This window comes from Rhinolophus ferrumequinum, chromosome 7, assembly GCF_004115265.2.
Source record: "Rhinolophus ferrumequinum isolate MPI-CBG mRhiFer1 chromosome 7, mRhiFer1_v1.p, whole genome shotgun sequence".
Lineage (NCBI taxonomy): Eukaryota > Metazoa > Chordata > Mammalia > Chiroptera > Rhinolophidae > Rhinolophus > Rhinolophus ferrumequinum.
In genome coordinates, this window is record NC_046290.1 from 34,766,557 (window position 1) to 34,789,906 (window position 23,350).

General features: G+C 41.1%; 1 protein-coding gene across 1 annotated transcript in view; it reads left to right on the plus strand.

Moving 5' to 3' along the window:
* IL31RA (interleukin 31 receptor A) overlaps positions 1–23,350 on the plus strand; it is a 52,358-nt gene that overhangs the window by 21,933 nt on the left and 7,075 nt on the right. The window contains exons 7-15 of the mRNA XM_033109803.1: positions 2,086–2,251; positions 8,040–8,119; positions 10,341–10,557; positions 15,547–15,729; positions 16,681–16,782; positions 17,602–17,748; positions 19,824–19,964; positions 21,993–22,086; positions 23,267–23,348. Coding sequence (XP_032965694.1) covers positions 2,086–2,251; positions 8,040–8,119; positions 10,341–10,557; positions 15,547–15,729; positions 16,681–16,782; positions 17,602–17,748; positions 19,824–19,964; positions 21,993–22,086; positions 23,267–23,348 — 1,212 coding nt within the window. The remainder of the gene's footprint in view (positions 1–2,085; positions 2,252–8,039; positions 8,120–10,340; positions 10,558–15,546; positions 15,730–16,680; positions 16,783–17,601; positions 17,749–19,823; positions 19,965–21,992; positions 22,087–23,266; positions 23,349–23,350) is intronic.

The following is a 23,350-nucleotide window of genomic DNA, read 5'->3' on the forward strand; positions in this document are numbered from 1 at the left end:
AGGCACCACTATTTTTATTTTTGTAGATTAGGACATTGCAATGTAGAGAGCTTAAATCACTTCTCCAAGATCACAGGGTCTATAAGTTGCAGACCTGAGTCCAGGTTTCTGATTTCAAGTTCAGGCATTCATTTAACCATACTTCAGCAACCTCCAAACAACTTTCCTATGGCCCTAGTCTAAATGGGTTCCACCTTGATAAAATGGAACCATAGGCACACTCTACAAAAGGATTTCAAGACTGTTTTAAGAGTTTAGTTTAGGCTTTGCACCAAAACTTCTGACTCATCTCTTAAGACATAAACACTTTGAGTGAGCCAGCATTTGGCACAAAATATAGATTGTTAGAAACAAACCTGATGAAGTTAATTAATGTTTTGGTTGGAATCCATTGTCTGTGTTGAGTTGGGAAAGTTTTAGAGTTAAGCCTGCAAATGGAGGATCAATTGATCCTGGACTCTGTGTGAGCCAAAGGCACCTCGTCTGTACAAAGAGCCAAAGTAAAAGAATGCTGAGTGAAAGACTGAGCAGCTTTTGTTTCCTTGGAGGCTAGGGCTGAAGAGAACAGGCTTGCAGAGCTGCCTGAGGCAGAGCTTTCTGAGCATGAATGTGAGAATACCTAGCAATCTAGCCAAACTTGTGCTGAATGAGGGTACTAGCAAAGCAGGAGGAAAACTTAAAACGATTTTTTAGAAAGAATATTATATATTTTTAAAATCGTGACAAGTAAAATAGAACTTTATTAGACTTCCTTGCACATATTTTATGGATTAATATTATTTTAATTTTGATTTACATGTGATCGGCCTTCTCCTAAAAGTCTTAATTTTGTGCACATTGGGCCCCATAGCTAAAGTAAGTTGGGGAGGCAACTTCCCAGAGATGATGGATTATCCCAAGTTATGTTTCCAAAAACCCTTTTCTGCCATTGCAACATCTCCAGGGGCTGTTGGCTCAGGGACCCTGGGATTCAGCAGCGAAACTGCTTTCATGTTTGGATCCTACTTCCTTGCTCCAACACCATCTCACTAGGATGGGAGTTCGGAAGTATCCATCTGGAGCTGGGATGCTCAGCTTGTTGCCACATATACACATCCTCATTTTGCCCAATTATAGGCCTAGGACCTATAATTATGTACTTAACTTCACAGCTGTTATATACACATAAGAAATATCTGGACTTCCTTCTCTCACAGGGTTCTATGGGACTATTGTGCATGGTCACAAAATGAACTACTAGTGCAGTTTATTTTTACTAATCAACTGAATATAAACCAACAGCTAAAAGTTCATACGCTCAGAGAGAAATAGCTGAGTTTTTAAATTTCTCTTGGAGGGTTGGGTCCAGAAGGGGTGTTAGAGATTCTATAAAGCAACACGCTCATTTTACTAATGAGGAAACTGCGGTCTAGGAAGGAGAAGTGCTTTATTTACCTCTCCCCCTTTCCCACCCCGAGATGGTGTCAAAATAAATTTATGCATCCAGGCTGCTGAGCTCTTTAGCAGCTTGACTGGTCATCCAAAGACCAATGACTTGAAATGGAAGATTTGGGTAAAGGGAAGGAGTCTAGGAGTGAGGAAATCTGTGTTCTGATCCTAGTTCTGCTGGTAACAAATGCTGAGAAAGTCCACAATCACTTAACTTTTCTGGGTCTTGTCCATGACACGAGGCTGACTTTAATGTCGCTGAAGTTTCAGTTACCTACTGTCCCATGAGGCCTTAGTTTTAGGTGTTGGAGTCACTGCCCACTTTTACACTGAGGCCCAAGTTGCCCTGAGTCCCAGGACTCTACCTTGCCTCTTCCAGAACGTCAAGACTCTGCTCATTCACATTCAGCCCAGAGGCAGGAATCTCTGCCTCACAAGCTTAGAAACAGGAAGTGGTTCAGTGTGGTTACTCACATCTATTTAGGTGCAAATGGTCCCCTGGCATGCATGGAGGTTTATTTATGAAAATTATGTATTTTAAAATTTGAGATATAATGCTGCTAGTTCTGAAAAGGTAAGAGAGGGTTGGGGAAGAAAAATAGGAACATAACATGTGGTCTCCTGTCCAGCTCAAAGTTGTCTATCTCTGTCTTTTAGATGGAAGTCAATTTCACCAAAGAAGATACCAATAGCGAGCAAACATACAACCTCACAGGGCTGCAGGCTTCTACAGACTATGTCGTAGCTCTGCAATGTGCAGCTAAGGGGTCACAGTTGTGGAGTGGCTGGAGCCAAGAAAAAATGGGAACAACTGCGGAAGAAGGCAAGCTGGTCCCTTGTAATTCCTTTTCCACCTGCTCCGGTTTAGGGCCTGGGCATGGCCTGTGTGGGTTTTGTCAAGTGCTGTACCTGGGAATCTGTGTCATCCCACCATCCTAGAGCTTGGAGTGTCTGTCCACTGCCCTCCTCAGGGCCCTCCCTGCGCCCACCTGAGCCCACAGGATAAGCCAGCCTTCCTCGGATGGCATTAATTATGGTAGCAGCTTTTTGCCCAAAGGCAAAAGATCACATCGTAATGTTCTGAATAAGGTCTTATACTATACATGAAGCTGTGTAATATTTAAAGACATCCTATGATAAATTAAAGGTATATATTGTAAACCCTGGAGCTATTACTAAAACATAAATAAAGGTATAACTAAGGAGAAACAAAAAGGTCTCACCTTTAATGACAGCAAGGAAAGGAAAGAGAAACGGACCACACATTGATTGAAGTATGGTAATTCGGAACAGTACTTCGATCTGTGTGCTTGGCTTAAATCCCAGCCTGGCTGTGGGTGACTAAAGATTAAGGAAAGATACTTCATCTTTAAGCCTCAGTTTCCAACCTGTTTATTTCCCTTTCCCGTAATGGAATATAATTTGTAAAATTGAGTTAATAGTAGTACCTTTTAGTGTTATTTTAAAGATGAAATGAAATAATGTGTTTAACCCAATAGTAAACATTCAGTAGATGGCAGATTTCCTATTACTATTTTAAATTCTCCTAAGAGCCCTATAAAACATGTAGAATCACCCCCATTTGGATTTGAGAGAGCTGAGTTTGAGAGATGTTAGTAAATTGCTCAGGGTCACTCATCACGTGTTGCCGTTCTCTATAAATCAGGAGCCTTGCCCAGTGCCTGATCTCCCTTAGATGGTCAGTAGATACTGGAATGTGTGAGTTTTCTATGGCTGCTGTAACAAATTACCACAAATTTAGTGGCTTAAAGCAACACAGATTGTTTTCTCTGATAGTTCTGGAAGTCAGAAGACCAAAATGAGTTTCACTGGACTAAAGTCAAGGTGTCAACAGGGTTGTTTCCCTTTGGAAACTCTGAGGGGAGAATATGTTTGTTTTTTGTTTTGTGTTATTTTGCCTTTTCCAGATTCTAGTGCTGTCTATATTTCTTGGTTTGTGGCCCCTTCTTCCATCTACAAAACATATCACTCTAATCTCTGCTTCCATCATCAGATTACCTCTTCTCATTTTCTGTCAAATCTTTCTGCCTCCCTATTATAAACACCTTTGTGATAACATTTAAGGACCACCTGGATAATCCAAAATAATCTCCCTATCTCAAGATCCTCACTTAATCATATCCGTAAATTCCCTTTGGCCATATAAAGTAACATTTAGAGTTCCAGGGATTCGGACTTAGATCTTTGGGGTTCGTTTTTCAGCCTAACACAATGAACGAATGGATGACTAATTAGATGAATACTTGCTGATGTCTACACATTATTTTTCTGAATTATGGAAAAGAAATGTAAAAATGCTGACCTTTCTAACTTTCTGAGGTTTTAACCTTATTTGTTTGTAAGACATGTGGCTTTTACACAATGAATTTCTCTTGACCCCACGCCTGGCTACCATTTCAGGGCTTTATTATTCATCCTTATAGCTAAGCCTGACATTGGTCTCAGGTGATATCTGAGGTCAATTTCTGAGCTCCCTCATCCGTATTATAACAGTTTATTCCTCTGGATCGGATCCTGGTTGAGTTTCCCATGAAACCAGGTTAGTATTAACAGATGTTTGGCCCATTTATCCATAAGGTTAGATGTCTGGAAACAATCTGGTGCCTTCTGAATTTTGAATCCCCCACTGGAGATGTTCATGCTGAGTCTGGACTACCCCGTGGTGGATGTGGTTACACAATAAAAATTCATGCAGCACATGGGGAGTTGCACTAGATGGCCAGTGAAGCCTCTTCTCACCCCAAGATAACATTCCTCTGTGCCATTCAGGCATCCAGTCTTCTATGGCAGGCTGTGGCCGTACAGGAAAAAGTCATAGAAATTTATAAGTCATTATGTGTTGAAGTGCTTAGAACAAAGTCTTACAAGTGGTAAGCACTATATAAATTTTAAATAAATAAAAATAATTATTTATTTTAAAATTTGTATTAATTATTAATTTTTAAATTAATTTTGGTTAAAACAAAATTAGTCAAGTTGTAGATCTAATGTAAACATTTGATTAAAATTATATACAATATTTGGGAACACATTTACATTCCACAGACATTATCTCAAAGTGTCCAGTGAATGCAAATATAATAGCTTATAAATATCAAACAACACATAAATTGCACAGAAAAGAAAGGGTCCAATAGTCATAAACTATTAGAGTAGTTAATTATTGTTGTCTGTGTCTTTGTTCAGCCCATCCTTTTAAAATATTAGAATGAAACACACGAGTATTGTGGAGCAAATTGTCCTCTTCCTTGCTACACCTTTCAGAAGGCAATCTGGGAGATTAAGTTTTAAGTTTTATCTGTGATCTTGTTTTGCACAGGTCTTCTCCCTGCAGCCGTCACTCTTCTCCTCAGTGACCTACTGGTGCCATTGATGGGTCAGTGTCTTTAGTTAGCTCATCACTGTTGGGCCACCCTCTAATGTCAATTTCATCCACTCGTTTTGCTGCCAGAAACAAGACTTACCATTTCAGCTGATTTATTACTTCAGCTAGCTTGGCTAAGATGAATTAGCAAAACACTAGATGCTGGTGTTCTCTGTACCCTTTTCTAATTAAATCAAATCAACACTCATTTATCAAAGTCACCACTAGAGAACTTTCACTTTTGTTTTTCTTCATTTTTTCATGATCCCAGAGGAAATTGATGAGAATACACCCCTCTACCCTTAAGAAATCTTAATTTATCCTTTTCTAATTCATAAACTATTTGTTTCCCTATTTTACAATGAAATTCCAGTCATTTAACACATACCACCTCAAACCTTTTCTAATTGTTTGAAAATTTCTATTCTGAGTTTAATATGGAGCATTATTTTATTTTGGATTTCAACATGTTGATTATTAGGGTTATTTACCCACATTTAAGCATGACACAGATATAATCATATTCAAATCCTGGCTTTATTACTTAAAAACTTATGGTGCAGTTGCTTCACTTCTCTGTGCTTCAGAAATGGAGATAATAATATTGGTATTCCTAATTGTAGGGCTGGAGCGATTAAATGAGATTCATTCAGGTACAATGATTAGTACAGTGACACTTGCTAAAAGCTAGCTACTCTTATTGTTGGTCTTCAGCAAGGGTACCAGTATGTGTCTGAGCTGTCTGACTGGTGGCATGGTGGGGATTCCCAGACTGTAATAGAAATAACATAGCATCAAAGTGTTACTATATTGGTCCAAACAATTGATGCCTTTGAATGCGTAGGTTTTTTGGCAGATTTGGAAATGTTAATTTCGTTCTTTCATAAATACAGAATTATTACTTTTTCCTCTTTGATTAAATTGTAGATCCATTATTAACTCATGGCTAATGGAAAATTGGCTGTGATAATTGTAGAAGACTTACATGCTAGTGAGGCAGTGGTTTTACTAAGAGCTGCATTGCGGGAAGGCTATAATGGGAAGACTGTCTTTGAACCGTATCTGCAGGTAATAGTGGCCTCAGCGAAAAAAGAAAATAACTGGTTAAATTCATTCATCATCTCCATCTACCAAAGCTAAATGGCTGCCTATGGGATAAATCTAAGGAGAATTTCACTCATATTTCTAATGAAGTGACTGGAAGGGTTGATTATTTAATAATCAGTTTATTTTTGCCTCTATACATGCTTCACATGAACCTTTGGGACTGGATTGTAATGAACATTTGCCTTTGGATTTTTCCCCCTTGCTCTCAACATTATTGCCCCAGTGTCTCACTTCCACATAACTGGAACAGAGAGACTCTGCAAGTAACAGATGGAATGAGAGTCCTTCCAATTCTGTGGGTTACCTTTGAGGGTCTAGTGACTTTGTAACCTTGTATAAAAGCTGTCGTCTGGGAAGAAGAACTCTGTCTCTGCTTACTTCTCATTGGTTTGTAGACAAGCTGAAACCAGCCTTTACTCCCTGTCTGACAAAGTTGAGTACTGGCTGTCCTTTCTTCCGATTAAAAAAAAAGACCTTTAGGAAATCAGAAAACTCCTGGAAGAGCTTGTAAGATAACATCTCAATGGAACACAGATGAAGTCATATGTAAAGTCTAAACAATTCCAATTTACTTACACGGAATTACAATAGCTCTAATTGGGAGACCCAGGGACTAACAGTTAGACTGTGTTACTCATACTTTATTTTCTGCAAGAGTCATTGTGGAAATGTGACTCTCCATTGATGACAAGACAGGTTTTACTTAATTGCCTCGTGGCACATTTTTCTAGATTATGAAGTTGTCTTTAGTTGGAGTTCAGTAATTTCACTTTAAGACACTCTATCACCACAAGTTAAAAAGATTCTGAAAACAATCTGTTAGTGCTAAAATAGTTTAGATCTTGGCCTGAGTGGCAGACCCCATTCTTTGCAGATCTAATTACATTATCTTCAGCCATGTGATTTCCTCAAGAAAAGATTCAGAGTGCATCAATGCAGCTTCAGTTAGAGACATTTCCTCACTTCTCCAAATTGCAGGTCCCTAGACTTATGGACAGTTCTTTAGATCTTTCTCTGCTTTCCTCTCATGGCTAAAGTGTGTGGTTTATTTTTTAATCAAAAGCTTAGCATTTTGAAATTTTAGGTGTATGTCAGATCATTGAACCATAACTTGTGGGTAATCCACTCATTGCCAAAACTTGCTTGAGACAAGAGATATAGGAGATATAGTCCACATATCAAGTGAAGTGCAAATTCCTCTTATTTTTGTAAGTTTTATCCTGTATGGTTAGATCATCAGAAGCTAACACTTGAACTATGTTGTCTTAGATTATGTTGTTCACTGGAGAAATGCATGAATTGAGTTCAAAATAATTCCCTTGCATTTTAAATATACACATGCCATATTTCTGTACTTTTGCTCAATTGTGATTGCACACATTGGTCTTTATGTTACCCTGTGTCTTTTTTGAGAGGATTCCCTTATAAATTCCATTTATGAATTCAATGCCCATAGCCAGAAAATGTTTGCCTCTTCATATGAATTCTGTGTTTCTTTATCAGGCCATGAGAACTAGGCAGCTCAGTATGATTCATTTTCACTTTTCCTGCCCAGAAGATCGGCAGTAAATTTCGAACTCAGAGAGGAATATAGTAAAGATTATCTCTTTGCTTCTTTTTGCTTTAATTTTTTTTCTTATATTTTATAACATTGTAAGTACGCAGTTTCATCCTTTTGGGGAGTAGATACGGTATAAATAATATATATTTTCTTATCAGTTATCTGTGTCATTTCCAGCTTTAATGTATGTAGATAGGATATCTTAGAGGACATGAGATGTCACATTTCAATCCAGATTGAGTGATAAATTATATTACAATGGGGATGGGGTCCAGTGTACTTTTTTTTTTTTTTTTTTACCTTACATTAAGTCATCAGATCCAAGAGGAGTTTTATTTTTTACCTTTGGTTAATTCAAAATCCTTCAGCCACAAAATGAAGACACCATTGGTCATTGTGATACTGCCAACAAGCTATTCCCTACCGTACTCCTGCTGGCTCCCTTAAGCAAATTCTTCCTAACTGCGTTTTCTAAAAAGGTAGCCCAGTTAATTTTCACCATCACCCGTTGCAGCTCCCTTCTGTCTGAGTTGAGCACCTCACTCTTTTTCCTTATAGCTCCACTTAGCCCGGATCTGTGGAGAGTCCTGAGACCAGCCAAAGTGGATGGAAGAAGGACAGTAAAGCTGTTGTGGAAGGTGACCTCACTCTGGGTTATTTATTTGTTTGTTTGTTTTTTGTTGAAAATCCTTGGTCTCTTACACTTCAAAGAACTGTGATTATTGAACTTTAACTTCCTGAATTTCCTTCCCAAAAGGCTTTATGATGCCCCAATCTGGTTTCCCTGCTCACAAAGCCCTTCCAGGTCATCTTATAGATGGCCTGAATGTGCATTACAGACCATGGCCCCCCCCCCCCATTCTTTGGTCTGAAACATTAACATTTGGAACAGGTACAAAGTGCAAGTGTAGGAGGCACCTTGATCTTCTGGTGAAAATCATCACTGGCTGGACACCACTAGAAGGCAATGTAAAATTCTGTAGCTCACATCTTACAGTGGAGAAGAGTACTGACTTGGGGTCAGCTCACCCATGTGTCCTCAGGTCACTGCAAACATATATTGCACATGTATCCTTTTAAGTACTGGTATAGTGGGGTGCAAAGACAGACCAGGTCCTTTCCAGGGTGGAGTCCTGGAAGTGAGGAACAAAGGAGAAGTCAGGTAGGTAAGGCAGAGAAGAGGAGGAAGAAGGAGGAGATGATATAAGAAGGTAGGGAAAGGGGCAGAAAAGGAGGAGCAGAGAAAATAAACAGGAAAGGAAAAGGACACATAAAGAAGGAAAACATAGCCAGGAAATAGGAGAGAAAAGATGGGAGTGTTGAGGGGAAGAAAGGGAGGAAAGCAGTGAGATGCCAAAACTCTTTAGTATGTTTCCAAAATTCTCAGAAAATACTTATCATGTCATCTGATACTTGCTAAAGTCCAGGCAAATTTAAAATCCTTTTGAAAATGGAGAAGTCACCCTTCTCCATTTGGCTTTTCCAAATGACATTCCAATCCTTATTACTTCAGTGTTGGAGTATCCTTCAAACTTTTTCGTCTCCCTTCAGCCGCGCCCCACCCCTCCCACCCCCCCACTCCCCCACTCCCCGCCCCCGCCACCACCAAGGGCTGTGGGACACCCTCCAGTTGGAGAGGCAACAGACAGGGAAAAGCACAATCAGGGTGTCAGTGTATTTGAGGGGAAAGAAAGTAAACAGTGGCACATACCCACGTGTGACCAGCCACATTGCAGTGGGTCACCTGTGAAGTAGAGGATATGAAATGCCGTGCCCTCCTCCTTTCTCCTCTTGCCTGGGAACCAGTCTTCCTTTTGTCTCGATAGGAGAGTTTTCTAAGAATTAGGGTTGGTTAAAAAAGAATGAACTAATATTAGATAATGGTGATTATTGCACAACACTGTGAATATTCTAAGAGCCACTGATCCATATAATTTAACACAATGAATTTTACAGTATGTGACTTGTATCTCGATAAAGCTGTTATTTTAAAAAGAGAATGAGTGTCTTAAGAGACAAAAGGCTCTTCTGACTGACCTTCTATGTCATGGGAGCTGTAAAGGAAATTCCCACACTAGGAGGGTAATGGGCCAAAGTGACTTCTGAAGTCCTGTCTGACCTTATATTCAGTCGTTCTGCTCCATCTGTGTGTGTTATCAGTAACAGAATGTGAACAACTGGAAAGTCCTATAGTTCCTGGAAAATACTCAGCATTCTGATCCCTATGTAAAACATCTGGTTTGTGGTCTCAAGTTCAAGGCTGAAAAGAAGAGTTTGGCTTGGAGCCTCTAGAGTCATCTTCGGCTTCTCACCAAGGATTTAGAACTGATAGAGCAGCTCTGAATGTTTTAGTTCTTCTAGCTGGGATGCCTAGGGTGCCTGATCCAGAGAAGCTAGCTCCCCTCTTAGAAGGGGAGCACAGTTACCCTCCAACCCTTGGAGGCTTCCAGCCTAGGGGTGATCCAGGGCCAGAACAGACTTGGGATTGGCTCGGAGGGAATGCCTCAACATTTTACCTTATATTCTTCTGTCCACATGGGATAAAGAGAAAGATACAGCCAAAAGGAAATGGAGGTGGCTTGCTTACATTGGCTCAGGCATTCTCCTAGTTTAGCCTCATGGACTTAGACTTAGAAGGGTTGATACCAAGGGACCATTTAGCAAATCCCCTCTTCTAGCACTTGAAGGTTTAATGTCACAGCACCGGGTCTGTAATTCATCCCAGGAGGGCAATTGCCTGCTTGTAGGTTAGCAGCTAATAGTTAACGTTACCCACACACCTCTCTACACCACTTAACACCAGCTCAGTGCCTTTCCTTTTTTGTTTTTGGCAATAAATTTTGTTTCCTTTGTGTTTAGAAGGCACAAGGAGCCCCAGCCCTAGAAAAAACACTTGGCTACAACATATGGTACTTTCCAGAAAACAACACTAACCTCACAGTGACAGTGAACACCACTAACCAGCAGCTTGAACTGTATCTGGAAGACAAGACCTATTGGGTGTCTGCGATTTCTTATAATTCTCTTGGAGAGTCTCCAGTGGCTACCCTGAGGATCCCGGCGATTGATGAAAAGTGTGAGTACAGTGTAAACTTCTTACTTAGATGCCTGCCCCCATCCAATTGGCCAAGGAGTAGTCCATATCCTCTCAAGGGTGACTGTTTCACTTGAGTCAAAATGAAAATTTAATAGACACTTTTTAGGTTCTGGTGGGAAGAGCAAAAGCTTCTGGTAATTAATGAGCCCCTTGAAGTAAAGTGCCTGTGTGGAAAATCAGACTTCATAAATCGTATTATACCAAGTCATAAGCCCAGAAGTTCTATGTGCAGCTTCTATTTGTTTTGGTCTAAGTGAATGTAAGCTGGGCTGAGCCCTATACAGCTGTCAGATCTGCCACATTTGTTCTCAGTGACTGAAACCTCTCTTTTGAAATCTCCCTCTCACAGTATTGACCACGCCTCAGCCTTGGTTTGCTTACTCTCCCTTCTTCTTTGCTCACTCTCCCGTTTTCTTCCATCGCCCCCTTCTATTTGATTACCAAGTTAGGAAAAGTTCTAATATCTATACTTGACAATAAATTGGTCACTATACTTTTGAGTAAGTAGTTTTTAATATTTTACTGCTCCCTGGCAAACTCATACCCTATATCTTGTTTTGGAATAAAATACCTTCCTTGACTTTTATTCAAGGAACTGCAAGCAATAGATTTCCTCTTCCCTGCTTTTCTCTACAAACCTTACCATTCCTCATTCTATAGATTTTCTCATTTATTGTGTTTATTACCTCTCTCTCCCTCAGTAGGATGCAAGTTCCATGAGGGTGGAGATTTTCACCTGTTTTTCTCTTCTCCTTTTCTTCCTTTTGCTCCTCCTCCTCCATTTCCAATACCTAGAACAGGCATAGAGCAGTTGCCTAGAAAAATCATTCAGAAGCGTTTGTTGAAATACACCATAGGAATGCACCCTCCAGTTTGCCACCTTTTTCTATTTGCTGAGACCTAGACTGGTTTACGTATCTACACCACTGGCTCTAGGCTTGTCTGCCTATGCTCCCTTTTTTCTCTTTTCCTTAAATTTAGCCCATTTCTTCCCTTGCCTCATTTTAAAACTCTTAGATGTACACATTTTGTGTTTTGAGCTATACTTGGTATTATTTTAGTTGCTATTTAATAATATTCCCCACAGTCCTTTGTTCCGGCCTATTCAGCACCCCTGGTTCTGAAGTTTCTGACAAATGCATGTATCATTTAATACACATTCGTTAATAGAGTTGTTGCTGGTTGGTAATCTCAGTTTCCTGGCGTAGCCCTGGAGTGGGAGGCAGTAAAGAGTAGGGGATAAAAACATGGCCTTTGGAGTCTAACAGGCCTGGATTCAAATCTTTGCTCTTTCACTAGATACATAAACTTTGGGCAAGTTATCTAACCTCTCTAAACCTTAACTACTTGTAAAATGGGGCTATCATATAGTAATACCTACCTCATAGAGGTGTTGTGTGTGAAGATGAAATGAGACTGCGTATGTAAAATGCTTTGTTTAGTGCTAATTATTATTACTGTTATTCTTAATAAAATTTCTGATTGATTAAATTTTTTTAGACATGGATTATCAACTTTAAAAATATTATAAAATATACTTTAACTAAAATTATGCTAAATTTACATAGAATTTTTTGTTCATTTTTCCCAATTCTGAAGGTACTTGCTTTGTGTCAGAAGCATCAGTGCAATCAGTTATAGTGGTCCCAGACCAGGTGCAGGCAAGTACAGCTTGTGGGCCAAACCTGGCCCGACACCTGTTTTTATAAATAAATTGTTATTTGTACACAACCACACCTATTTGTTTACATATGGTCTGTGTCTCCTTCTGTGCAGCAATGGCAGAGTTGAGTAGTTGTGACAGAGACTATTTGGCCTGCAAAACCTAAAATATTTACTATTTGGCTCTTTACGGAGAAAGTTTATAGACCCCTATCCCAGACATATAAGAAGGTAATGTTTTATAGAATTTTGTTTAATAACGCGGAGTCAACTAGAGAATAGTTATAATAATTGTTGTAAGTATAACAATCGTTAAGTCAGTATAATAATCACATATTATCCATTAGTATATGTCACACATTGTGCTAAGATGACATAGGTTAACCTAATGTTAGCCTGGAAATAATCCATGAAGTAGATGCTATTAGATCCAATTCATAGATGATGAAGCCGAAATTCAGGAAAGCTTAGTAATTTGCCCAAGGTCTCTCAGGTGGAATTCAAGCCCAGGCCTGTATGATTCTAAATTTATACAATATAATTTATCCTAAAGTTTGGACTTGGTATTAATGAAGTGACTTATTATTCTGGTCACAGATGGTGTGTGATGCTGAGCTGTTACTCAGCTCTGTTGGCCTCTATTTCCCCATCTTTAAAATTAGGGAAAGGAATAGATATACCTCCAGTTTCCTTCTGGCCTAAACATCGTCTGAGTTCTAGGAGACCTTAGGCAACAGGCAGCTGTGAAGTGGTCTGAGGTGGGGCCTGGAAATGCAAGGCCACTTGTGTGGTGAGAGGTTGGGACTGAAATGGGATTGAGTTGAGATCGGCCTAGGAGAGCTGGCAAAGGTGAGGCACCATCTGAGAGGACTGTTTGATCGGCCCAGAGTGACTGCCTTCATGCAAGTCACAAGACATTAAACATGTTCATTGTCAAAGCACCTTTCCTCAGGAAGGATCTATATTTCCTACCACCCCTGGGTGTGTGTTGTATTTTGAGAAACTGCTCAAAAAGTTCTTGTTGAATGATGGATGGATCCAGCAATTAGTTTATGTTAAGCACAGTGTTGATTTGGAAACTTCTCTTTCAGCACCCTTTAATGCTGCTTAGACCCTTTGGTCTTTTAGGGTTGACTCATGGCTTAATTGAACCGTTTTTGCCATCCCGGTGGTTCCGCCTGGGCTTGTTCCCTCAGTCCCTGCAGCACATCTGGCTCTTTCCACCTGACTCCTGCTCCTCAGAGCACCAGTGTTGATAAAGGGATGGAGCGTGAGCTTAGAAACCAACACTCACTCTGGTCTTTGGGCCAGGATTTGTGTGCATGTAATTTATCAAGAAAGTGCCTCTAGGGAGACCAGAAAAGGAAGCAGAGGAAGCAAGGCCAGGGAAGGGGAGGAAGCCAAGCCAAAGTGCTGTTTAGTTTTCCCAGGGCTGCCCAAAAAAGTGCCACAGACTGGGTGGCTTCAAAAGCCAGAAATGTATTGTCTCATTATTCTGGAGGTTAGAAGTCTGAAATCAAGGTGTTGGCAGGGATATGATTCCTCAAAAGCCTTTAGGGAGAGGATCCTTCCTTACTTCTTCCGGTTTCTGGAAGCCCCACATGTTCTTTGTGGCAGCATGACTCCAATCCCTTGCCAAGGTCTTCACATGGACAGCTTCCTGTGTGCCTGTGTCCAAATTCCACTTTTCTTATAAGGATACCAGTCATATGGGTTGAAGGGCCACCATCTTCACTACTTACATCGGCAATGACCTGATTTCCAAATAAGGTCACCTTCTGTGGTATTGAGGAAGTCTTTTGGTGGGGGATGGTCATTCCAGCCGGACACTGCCTAGGACTCTGGAGAATAAGTCACATTTCAAAGTTATCCTAATCAAATAAAATACACAAAAAACGGTAAGAAGAAATCTGAGAGGATCTGTGAGCACTCACCTTATCTGCCACAAGAAGCTAGGCAGGGCTCCCGAGGCTCCAGTAATGACTCTCAGCCTGTCTGGAATGGAAACTGAGGGTGCTTAGAGGCTGTTAGTAGTGGCGGGCAGGGAGGAGGAACTAGGAGCCCCAGGGATTAGGCGGGTTGATTTCCTGGCTCTGTGCTCCTGGCCCTGGCCCCTGCCCCTAGTCCTACTTCACATTTCCTTCATGCCTCAGTTGCTCTTCCTCAGAGCTACCTTGTTAGGGTGACAAGTCACCTAGCCTTGCTTCTGGGACTAGCAGCTGGAGTGTCTCATAAAGGCCCACTTTGGGAAAAGGATCCATAAACTGTGTCCTTCAAGAACAGAGACTCCTATGTATGCACACAGCCCTCCTGTTGCCTAGAAACAGCAGGATTTGGTACCCCCAGCCTCCACACTAAATCCCTACACTTGGCCTAGGCGCCCAGCTTCAAAAGGCTTTTGGGGTTTTTTTGAGGGACACCGTCTCCTCTTTTGCCCTCATCCCGGACTGTCTCTGATGTTCATTTCAACATACAATGTTGAAGGCTCAGGTGTGTTGTGGGTGTGAGGAGTGGATGAGAGGGGAGAGCCACACCTCTGGTCTTGTGAGCACCACTGCTTTGTGTCCTCCTACTCTCCTAACTGCACCTCCAAATAGTTCTCTTCTCTTAGGCATATTCAGAACATTTTCAATGAGATAGATCTCTAATTCTGATTAATGCCCAGACTGGATTGGAAGCCACATGTTCAACTTTCTATTAAAGGAATCCTTGAGACCTGTTTCCAGACATGAGTTTTCTGCTGGGTGGGCAGAAAATGTTGTCATTTGCATATCGGTCCATACCTAGGTGCTTTGTGGTACAGACACAATTCTTACTGCCTTGAGGAAAGGAATCCATAACCAGGTTGTGTAGGGCCAGCCCAGGTAGTTGAAATTTGAAGCTCTCTCCCTGGTATGCTTTATGGGTCACCATCTTCCAGCTTTCCACCCACAGAATTACTGGTGCCTGAGATTCTGCCTTTACAGATTTATTCTTGGTCTCAAGCTTGCTTTCCTTTTGACTTGCAGAGACACCTGTAGAAGGGTAGTCTTTTAGTCATCACCTCTCTATGAGACCCTTTTCAGGAAACAGGTAAATTTGGGGGAGGTAAGGAATGATTAAGAAGGCACTTAATCGTCAAAGATGGGGAGTAAAGAGAAGGGATACAAGAAAACGGGTGAAAACAGTACCACCAAGGGAAACTGCAGTGGAGAGCCTGAACTTTGACCTTCTTTGTGATTTGGGCAATGAATGGATGCCGATGCGTTTGGTGCATTGGGAGGATGAGTTGGGTAGTTGTGAAGCCGTCTTTTTCTCTCCTTTCAGCATTCCAGTGCATTGAGGCCATGCAGGCCTGCCTCACTCAGGACCAGCTAGTGGTGGAGTGGCAAAGCTCCATTCCGGAGGTGGACTCATGGATGGTTGAGTGGTTTCCAGATTTGGATGCAGAGCCCTCCACCTTTTCCTGGGAATCTGTGTCTTGGGCCAGGAACTGGACAATCCAGCAAGGTAGCCAATGCGGACCCCCCACGCTCCTTCTGAGGAGGATTCTGTTTCATTTTCATCAGTTTTTCAATCTTTAACTTTGGCTTCACAGCTGTGAATGTGGTTAATAGCATTTGACAAGCTACGGCAAGCTTAATGAAGTGACACATTTCTTAGCATTTCCCAGCAATAATGCCGGGACAGGAAGCCATGGGTGTCAGACCAGGTATCGGGCATGTTTCCAGGTGAAAAAACACTATTTTGACACCCACCGTCAGAGAAAACTTCCCAGGTATCTTGATCATGTGGAAAGCATATGGGTTTTGTATTCCATCTGTCCTACTCAGGGGACCCCCTTTAGTTCTGGTTTCCTGTTTCAGAGGTAGGCCCCTTTCCCAGGTGATGGATACAGGGAATAACCTTCTTTTCAAAAAAGGCTCTGATCCTTGTAAGACACATGAGTGAGGTTTTATGCTCACATTCCTGTCAGTCCAACCTTTTCCTAATACTTAACAGCATCCACATGAAGAATTACACTCACGCAGGGAAGCAGGCAGACAGAAGAGCTAAAATTCATGGTATCTGCTTTCTCAACAGTGATATACTATTGACAGAAGGATTAAGTTTATTGTGTAGTACCCCCAAGTCAGATAACAAAATCAGTGGTGGAGAAGGAACTGGATCTCTTACTTCTCCCTTCCTGGGTGGCTCTGTCATTTCATCAGATTGATGCAGATTTAGTTCTAAGAATTATTTTAAAATGTTAGAACTGTAATAGACATTACAGACCCTCCAACCTAAACTCCTTATTTTCCAGATATGGAAATGTAGAGAAATAGAATCTATTCCATAAATCTAGGCCATAACTCTTAGCATTGTATTCCTTCTGCATACCATACTTTGTACTTACTGCTTGCTTTTATCTCTCTCTCTTTCCTCTCTCCCTCCCTTTCTTTTCTTTTTTTTTTTTAACAGACAAATTAAAACCTTTCTGGTGCTATAACATCTCTGTGTATCCAATGCTGCAGGACCGAGTGGGCCAGCCATATTCCATCCAGGCTTATGTCGAAGAAGGCGGTATGTATGGACAAGGTCCTGTGGGGGAATGAAACACTGGGGCTTGTCTAACAGTCAGACAAGTCTGTGAATACCCGTAGTCCTAGTGCTCACCCATGCTGCACCTTTAGCATGCAGTAAGCTATGTGTGACACAATGGTGGTTAGGTTATAGATTCACTGAATTTCAAAGTGGGGGTAGACATTAGAGATTGTCAAGTCCAAGCCCCTCACTTCACAAATGGAAAATTGAGGCTTAGAGAGGTGAAACAACTTGCCAATGTCACAAAGAAACTTAGTGTAAACAGCGCTGTAAGCAGAAATAACATTTAGTTAGGACCCCTTAGGGACCCTACAGAGTAAATCATAAGTTGGACATGCTAAAAAATTACTTTTAATTGCATAGCTGTAAGTAAGGGTTTTACTGGTGAGCTTCTCAGATTTCATTTTTGTCCTTTTGGAAGTTAATATCTTCCAAATTCAACAGTAGAAAATATATCTTGTCACTCAAAGGTAGCCCGTGGAAGCATACTCTTCAACTATATGACAGTAGCTATTGCAGATGTGAATGAAAGAATGGGATGCTAAATTAGAGTGAGAGGTCTATACGAAAGTCCTTTTACTCTGATCTTGGACACTGCTTCTCTTCCTGTTCAAGATGGATGACTCCAGAAAACAATTTCCCTAAATGAGTTGATTCATCAATTCCCTACTCTGCCCCCATCTCCCACCTCTCACACTGATTTCAGTCTGAGTACTGACCAGAACCTTTGTTGGGGGCAGGATCTGCTGGGGTGTGACTCAGTGTTTATTATGTTATTTATTTCCCTTCCTGGTAAAGTTCCATCAACAGGTCCTGTGACCAAGGCAGAGAACATTGGCGTGAAAACAGTCACAATCATGTGGAAAGAGATTCCCAAAAGACAGAGAAATGGTTTCATCAGCAACTATACCATATTTTACCAAGCCGAGGATGGAAAGCAATTCTGTAAGTATGCTTATAGCCAAGTTGAAAATACCCCAGAACCCCAAATAGATGCTATGGATAGACCTGCTATGGGGGTGTCTCCCATGGTTGGTGTGCTGCAACCTTGCATGAGTCTCTTAGCTTCTTTGAACCTTTCTGAAAATGGGACCAAGAGCACCTGCCTCTTGAGATTTTTGGAGTCAAATGAGAATGAAGTGGCAGTACCTGAGAGTCCTGTAGGAACTGGAGGAGTTGATATAATTTGTCAGGCTGTGAAGAGGTTCGCCTCTGGGGAGCTTCCTCACTATTACGCCAGAGTGGGGCATGCTTGGATTAAAGAGGGGAGTGGGGACAGACCACATTTGGTGGCACTCACCTCAGCGCAGGACAGGAAACTTGACCATGATTCCTACTGCCCACTGCTAAGTCATACTTTTTTCTTGAATCTACAGTATCTCCTGACACCCTAATTTCTGTGTTAGGCTTTGATTCCTGTTTAAGCTATTTTTGTTGTTGTTGTTGTTATTGTAAAATACATATAACATAAAATTTACCCCTTTAAGCTTTTGAAAGTGTATGATTTAGTGGCATTAACTACATCATGACGTTGTGAAACCATCACCACTACCTATTTCCACCCCAAATAGAAACCCTGTACCCATCAATCAGTCACTTCCCGTTGCCCATTTCCCACAGTCCCTGGCAACCACAAAACTGTTTTCGGTCTCTATGGATTTACCAATTCTGGATATTTCATAAATGGAATCATACAAAATACGGCCTTTGTGTCTGACTTCTTTCACTTAGCATAATGTTTTCAAAGTTTATTCATGTTGTAGCATGAATCAGTACTTCATTCCTTTTTATGGCTGAATCATATTCTATTGTATAGATGTACCACATGTTGTTTATCCATTCATCAGTGGATGGATATTTGGGTTCTTTCTACCATTTGGCTACTATGATTAATGATACTGCTAATATTGGTGCTAATATCTGTCTGAGTCTCTGCTTTTAATTCTTTGGGGTATATACCTAGGAGTGGAATTGCTGGGTCATATGGTAATTCTGGTTTCACTTATTGAGGAACTGTTTCTACAGTGGCTACACCATTTTACATTCCCACCAGCAGTGTATGAAAATTCCAATTTTTCCACATCCTTACCAACACTTGTTATTTTCTATTTTTTAAAAATTACTATGGCTATCCTAGTGGGTACAAAGTGCTATGTCAATGTGATTTTGATTTGCATTTCCTTAATAACTAATTATGTTGGCCCTTTGTATATATTTTTGGAAAAAACCTTTTCAATTTCTTTGCCCATTTTTAAATTGGGTTGGCTTTTGGTTGTTGAGTTCTAAGAGTTTTAAAAATATATTCTGCAAGTGAATGAACTAATCAGAAACAGTTTTGGAGACAAAGAGGAAAAACTGAGGGTTGCTAGATGGGCGGGAGGGGTGGGGGGTTTGGTGGTTACCAGAGGGTAAGGGGGTTGGGGGGTGGGGGATGAGGGTGAGGGAGATCAAATGTATGGTGATGGAAGGGGAGCTGACTCTGGGTGGTGAACACACAGTGTGATTTATGGATGATGTGATACAGAATTGCACACCTGAAATCTATGTAATTTTACTAACAATTGTCACCCCAATAAATTTTAAAAAATAAATAAATAAAAATATATTCTGCATATAAGTTCTTTATCAAATACATAATTTGCGTATATGTTTTTCTTATTCTGTGAGTTGTCTTTTCACTTTCTTGATAGTGTCTTTTGATGCACAAAAGCTTTTAATTTTCATTAAGTCCAGTTTAATCTATTTTGTTGTTGTTGTTTGCATGTTTTTTGTCATGTCTAAGAAACCATTGCCAAAAGGCCATGTAGATTTACCCTGCATTGTCTTTTAAGAGGTTTATAGTCTTAGCTCTTATATTTAGGTCTTTGATTCATCTTGTTAGGCTAATTGTAAGCATAGAAAGATTGGGGTATGAGTTGGCCAAGCTTAGATGTCGAGGTTCTAGTGCTCTTATTTCAATGCAACTAAAGCAAATTTCAGCTGGGCTTGACTTTAGTGTTTGACTTCTGTTGTTCCTTTAGCCAAGACAGTCGACTCCAGCATCCTGCAGTATGGCCTGGAATCCCTGACACGAAAGACCTCTTACACTGTTCAGGTCATGGCCAGTACCCGTGCTGGGGGAACCAACGGCACCAGAATAAACTTCAAGACATTGTCAATTAGTGAGTATTTCCTTCAAGCCCTGGATACGTCTCCTTGCTATTTCCCTTAGTCCAGTCAGAGATGCTGTTTGCTGAAGGCAGGGGGAAGCCCAAAAGAAGGGCAGACCTAAGTGAGAAGAGCCATCTGCTTTCTGGTTCATTGACCTTCCTGAAAGGCATACGGGTGAGGGGAGAGTAGGTAGAGAAGGCAACACTGAATTTGAAAGCCTGGTCATTTTGCTCCTTCCTCCTGGGTGGCCCTATGTCATCCTGAGGAGGAGGGATCGAGTTAATACCGACTTCATTCTCAGCCCCAAACCAGCTCCTGCCACAAGGCTGTCCCCAAGTTCACAGTCACTAGTTTCTGATGCCAGAGGTTACTGCACAGCAGGGCCTTGGAGGGAAAACATTGGTTGAACAAAACATTGGTTGACTCATTTGTGGAGTTTTTGAGCAAAAAAAGTACATAATATCTTCTACTTATCAGCTTTTACATTAAAAAGTAGGGAGCAGGAGGTGGCCGGTTAGCTCAGTTGATTAGAGACCATGGTGCTAATAACACTAAGGTTGCCAGTTTGATCCCCACATGGGCCAGTGAGCTGCGTCCTCCTTAAAAAATAAAATAAAATAAAATAAAATAAATAATAGGGAGCAAAAAAGATTTAATAAATATAACAAAAATGTAAAATACAATGTAGTTTAATATGACGGTTATGGGGAATACTAAAGAGGGGAAGAGGATGGAGATGAAGAAGAAGGAAGGAGAATGGGAGAAACAGAGAAATATGTTAATTTTTTCCTAGTCCTTGTGTAAAAGAGATTTGATTTTAAGGATATATTAAAACTGATTAAGGAATGAACAACCTTTTATATTAAAAGTGAAGGAACATCTCCAAATTTTGCAGTAACAGCTAAAAATAGTCCGCTTTCAGTACTCTCGAAAGCTTCTTGCTTTTCACATTTTCAAAAGAATAGATATAGCTTTAAGATTCTGGAACATGTGAGTATAGCATATGTTTTTACGTAGAAAGCATATTCTGTTTTTATGGACTAACATTGCCTTTTTGGAGTTCTTGTTGATATTGCTCTTTAAAATCTTTCAAAATCATGTTGTATTTTCACAACACGAGGCACAAATTGCCTTCTGTGATGGAATTTTCTCAAGGGGTCAAATAAGGCAAGAGCCTACTTTAGAGCCTGGAAATTTCTTACCCTTGGTCTACAGATTATAGATCTCGCTGCTTTTATCTTTGATCCTCTACAATCTATTCTCCACATAACAGCCAGAGTTTAAAACTCTAGACCCCTTGCTTACAACCCACCAGTGGCTTCTGCTGTATTTTACATAAAATCTAACCTCCTTCCTATAGCTTTCATCATCTCTCCCTTACTCACCTTTTCTCCTACCACTTTGTGCTTCTATTTATGTTCCTTCACTTGTTCCAGCTTCAAGGCTTTTGCATGTGCTGCTTCTTCTACCAGGGATGCTTTCCCCATATTTTTGCATGATGGTTCCTTCTCATTATTAATGTTAGCTCAAATTTCACTTCTCAAAGAATTCTTCCTTCACCACCCTAGTAAGTAATGTTGCTAATCTTCTTCCCATCTTACCCTGGTTACTCTCTATTGCTGTTTTATCAGAAACAATCTTATGTTATTTATTGTCTGAATCCTTCTACTAGAATGCAAGCTCAATGAGAGCAGGGATCTTGTAGTTCTTGTTTATTGCTGTTTGTTTTATTACCCTGAACAGTGTTCAGCAAATCGTAAGTGCTCAATAAATATTCACTGAATGAATAAACTTGGAGGACGGACCTGGTGTGTGTCAGTATTGTTCAGGGAGATGAGAACTAGACGGGGAACCACAAACACCAAGTTTTTTGTTTGTTTGTTTGTTTTTGTTGTGTTTTTTTTTTAATTGAATGAATTGGAAGAAAACTAACAAGGAATGTGTTGCTGAAGCTACTGGAAGAAAAGTTAATCTTTGATTTTTATCAGAAAAGTGAGTGGCTAAGCCTGGTACTAAATTTTGTTCTCCTTTTCTCAAAGGTGTCTTTGAGATTTGCCTTATAACTTCTCTGGTTGGAGGAGGCCTACTTATTCTCATCATCCTGACGGTGGCATATGGTCTGAAAAAACCCAAGTGAGTTTAGAGCCCACAGTATATGCCCTCAAAAGCAGGCCTGGAAAAGGGTGGAAGGCATCATGGGTGGAAGAGAGTTCTCTACCATTAAGGAGGTGTTCGTCCATTTATTATTGGGTACATATTTATTGAGTTTATTGTGTGCCATACACTGTGGCCCATCAGAATTCTGACCAAACAAGAGGACTTTCACGCCCCATTGCCCCCTGCACTGGCCTCGGCCCTATTGAGGCCAGGGGAGTGCCAGCTGCCCCTCGGCTTTGTCTGCTGTGTTTGGTATCTGAGACCAGCGTCGGAGAGAAAGTCTTTTCTCTCAATGTCTAGAGAGGCTCCCTGGCTGTAGCAGAAGGTCTCGAGGCCACGAGCTTCTCTCCTCGGCAGAGCAGGGAGCTAAGTACCCATGAATTTAGAGCGCTGGCCAGTCGTATGCCCAGCACAGACTGGTGCCTTGCTTGTGGAACGGTGTTGGAGGGCTGGTGGCAGGGACATTTGTCCTGCCTGCCCTGGCGACTCTTGGGAAGAAAGCTTGTCCTCCAGGTCTTGTGCTTTCTCTCTCCAGAGAGCCTCATGCTACGTCGAGGGCCCCTTTCCCAGTAGACTTTTCTCCCCAGAGTTGCACAGTTGTGGGCCGTCTCTGCCAAGCAGCTGTGTTTAGTTGTGGCCAAGCTCATGTCAACCTCGGTTCCCAAATGCAGGTTGTGAGCAAGTCACCAGCACAAATCCTTGTATACTTTGCATGTCTAACAAGTTCCCAGGCGATGCCGATGTCGCTGGGTAGGACAACGCTTTGAGAATCACTGCACTAAAGTGTGTGTAGCGTACAAGGTTTAGAGTACTAGAGTTCCCAAAGAATAAATTTGAAAGAAATGGCTCTGTCATGGTCTGGGTGTCTGGCATCGGGGCCAGGTGTGGAGAATGGGGAGGGAAGGCCTAGCAGCTTTGAGTGTGGAGAGATCTCTTCCTATCACATCCCATGGACGACTTGTATAATAACTTCAGCACCCTCCCAACACACCGGTTTGCGTCCCCAGTTTCAGGCAGGAGGCTGGGTGCTTGCCCTTATTTCATAGAGAGCCACACAGTTTTCTTTAGCAAAGCCTCGTGCTTTTGGCTCAGCTATATTGTCCAAGGCAAATCCTTCTGGGACTCATTTCTATTTTAAAATCTTATCTTTCATCAGCAATTTGAAGCACCTCTGTTGGCCTGATGTCCCCAACCCTGCTAAAAGCAGTATAGCCACATGGCAGGAAGATGATTTCAAGGT